General features: G+C 33.7%; 1 protein-coding gene across 1 annotated transcript; it reads left to right on the forward strand.

Annotated features, from left to right (window-relative positions):
* Window positions 1-527: 527 nt before the first annotated feature.
* On the forward strand, window positions 528-1,172 carry LOC118033056 (kirola). The gene is made up of 2 exons (XM_035037898.2): window positions 528-738; window positions 913-1,172. The coding sequence occupies exons 1-2, from the start codon at window positions 528-530 to the stop codon at window positions 1,170-1,172; spliced, it is 471 nt and encodes a 156-aa protein (XP_034893789.1).
* The last annotated feature ends 2,084 nt before the right edge of the window (window positions 1,173-3,256 follow it).

Consider the following 3,256-nt stretch of genomic DNA (forward strand, 5'->3'; position numbering starts at 1 on the left):
TTAGTTTTTTTTTTGTTGGAAAGACATCACAATTGCTCATCGACAATAAATAAAACAATTAATTTAATATTTGGATTTTGAGAGTCTTCTTATATAGCTCCCTCGTTCTACTTTAACTATCATACATATCTTTCATCTTCATTATTTTCACTTGACCTCAAATTTAATAACTCTGTGCAATCCTTAGGGAAGTCGATGGTGAGAAGGAAGAATCCAATTGAGCCACCATCCACGGTGCAAGTCTATTTCAATCTTCTCATTAACTTAGAGGACCACCGCAAGAATCTATCGCCTTTACCTGGCTGGCAAAAATAAGGCCACTTATATTGCCGGACTAGATCGATGTCACATCCAATGAGAACCTGGAATTTAATCAATGAAGAATTTTTAATCCTTTTCGACATGTGTAGGCCCTACATTAGAGGCTAGGTGATTCTCTTCTGATCCTATATAACGCTAAGGCTTCCTCCACATCGCATCCATCCTCAGCTTCTGTTTGCTTACAAGTCGTTAGTTTTCTTATAGATATGGCTCAAATTGACAACCAGATTGCCAACAAGAGTGAGATCACGACACCAATTCAATGCTCTGCTTTTAAGTTTTATGAGGTCTACAGGAAAGAAGCGTTCCTCTTGCCGAGGATTTCTCCTCGTAATGTTAAGAAAATAGAACTCGTTCCCCCTACTTGTAGTTGGGAGGATAAAGTAGGCTCCCGCAAGCTCGTTCACTTCGATGAAGGTTTGAACTCAGATTTCTTAAAGGAGGGAGAGACTCTCATTCACATTTTCAATCTTTTTTCCTTAAGATAATTATCAATTAATCACTTTGTTCCATAATTTTTTTTATAGCATCTGTTTTCCTTGAGCATGCATGCATATATTTTAACAACAGCGGCGTTGTTTTTTTAAATAGCTGGACTTGAGTCTTTCAAGGATGAAGTGATAGAGATTCAACCTCACGCCAAGAAAATCACCTTCAAGGTGTTGGAAGGAAAAATGATGATGTCCTTCTATCACAGCTTCCAGGCAACTCTTGAGGTCACTGAAGGCTCCGCGAAATGGACTGTTGTATTTACAAAGAAAAATGCCTTATGCCCAAATCCTGATTATTACTTGCAGCGTTTAGATTCCGTCAACAAGGACATTAATACTTACCTTCTTCCTAGTAACTAGGAACAGCACGACAGAACATGCCCTTTGTTTAAGTGAAGCTAACCAGTACGTACGTTGTACTTTGAAATAAACGCTTCAAATTGAAGGTGCATGTAATTCCCAGGCCCTAATATAAAGTATAGAGCACTTTAGACCTTTGGATTCCATCAGTTAGGCTGTTGATGCTTCCCTTCTACAAGGTGTGTGGCATGAGCAGATAAGCCTGGTATTTGTATAATAATTCAGGTGGCCATCCTCTGTGTAACTTTGTGTGGTCTAGTAATTAAATAATATGTGCTCACTTTCCTTAAATCCGTCGTTCGGAGTATTATTTTCGTTCTAAATCCATTTTTCAGTGAATCGTTTTCTATTTGTTGAAGTTTTTTTCTTCCCCTTTTATCACAATTTTTCACAAACAAATTAAAAATTACAATGTTTTTTTACCTAATTAATTAATTTTCTCCATTGATAAGTAGAGAAAAAGAACCCAACTCGTGATTCCAAGATCAAATAACTTTGAATATTGTACGTCAACAGAACTACTTTTATCTCTAGCAAATAAATCGCACGGATGTATTAACAACTTTATTGTACTTATATTCGTACAAATAAAAAAAAAAACTTAGTAGATTTTTTTAGGGTATCAACTTAATTACTTGTGTGCGTGGTGGTTATTATATAAATTTCTTAATTAATGTGAAATCATCCTGTTTACTGCGCACGTAGAAACTAGCAGAATAATAGTTTTTTTTTCCTTACAATTATATTGCAGGATGCAAATTTAATTTAAACTTGACAACTATTGAGTCAAACTGAACTGAATAAGTAGTTTTTTTAAAAATAATTAACTTATATAAATAAATTATAAATATTATTAAATCTATCTCAAAACTTGATCTAAATCCAACTATATATATACATATATTTATATATAATAGAAAAGCAAATGACATGTGTTGCCAAGCAACTTCAAATTTATTATAAGAGAATATTATTCAATGCGGTGATTATCGCTTTGAGTGCATATTTAAAAAGAGAAAAGTTTCAATATAGAACTATCATATTTAATTTTATGTTCTTTGTTATTTTTCATGACATTCTCAATAATCTCAACATTCATAGTTTCATGATACTTCAATTCTTTGACTATAACATACAATTATTAAACACATTTATCATATGAGTGTTGATCCAAATTCTCTGCAGCCACATTATCCATACACCTAATTTTACAACATCAAAAACAATTTTGCGGTTGTATTTGCTTGAACATTTGTTGTCCAAGATAAAATGTAAAATTTATTGCATCTAAAATATTTATTTATTTTAGATTTGAGATCCCATTTTCATTACCCTCCAAAAGATTTTGATAAAATTATACGATGGTAGTGCATCTTAAAAGCTCCAGAGAGTTTTATGAATTTGTGTCATTTGACATCATATTTCTCAATATTAACTAATAGAAACAATCCCCTGTCTCTCAGCCATATACTAATTTTTCATTACCCATTTTTGTTTGTGTCGTTTGTCATTGGTTGAATAAACCATCCCCTGTCTCTCGGCCGTATACTGATTCCCTAACAAAACAGGCTTGTAATGTCTTACACCACTAAAAACTCCCAACATAGGTGTCGTCATCAATAACAACCCACACATGCAATAACAATGATGATTGATACCTATAAACATTATCATCCAACATAATCCAACCACACCACTAAATGGCAACCAATAAAAACTAAAGAGAACAAAACATAGAAACAAACCAATGGAGAGAAATTAGGAGGAAGAAGGGAGAAGAGAACTAAAACTATTTTTTTTGTGATTTCTATTTTTACAGGTGAATTTGAATCTCACCATTAGAATAAACATGAAGAGCAATAAAAGATCTACCTAATCCACCAGTCTCTTTATCCTTCAAGCAGTGGTAACATGTGCTCCCATACAATGGCAACGATGATAGGTGTGGAACTCACGCGCTGCCATTGTCTAAGCAATTCTAGCAACTCCTCTACACCATTTAGAGCTTGCCCAACCTCTTCCGGAAGGTCCACTGTAAAATTTGGATAATTTAATATTTTGAGTTACATGTGATAATTGTATAA

The sequence above is a fragment of the Populus alba genome, chromosome 4 (assembly GCF_005239225.2).
Source record: "Populus alba chromosome 4, ASM523922v2, whole genome shotgun sequence".
NCBI classification, from domain to species: domain Eukaryota; kingdom Viridiplantae; phylum Streptophyta; class Magnoliopsida; order Malpighiales; family Salicaceae; genus Populus; species Populus alba.

Coding starts and splice junctions, on each gene's coding strand:
- LOC118033056 (XM_035037898.2), top strand. CDS start 528: ATGGCTCAAATTGACAACCAGATTGCCAACAAGAGTGAGATCACGACA. Junction 739..912: donor GCTCGTTCACTTCGATGAAG/GTTTGAACTCAG, acceptor TTTTTTAAATAG/CTGGACTTGAGTCTTTCAAG.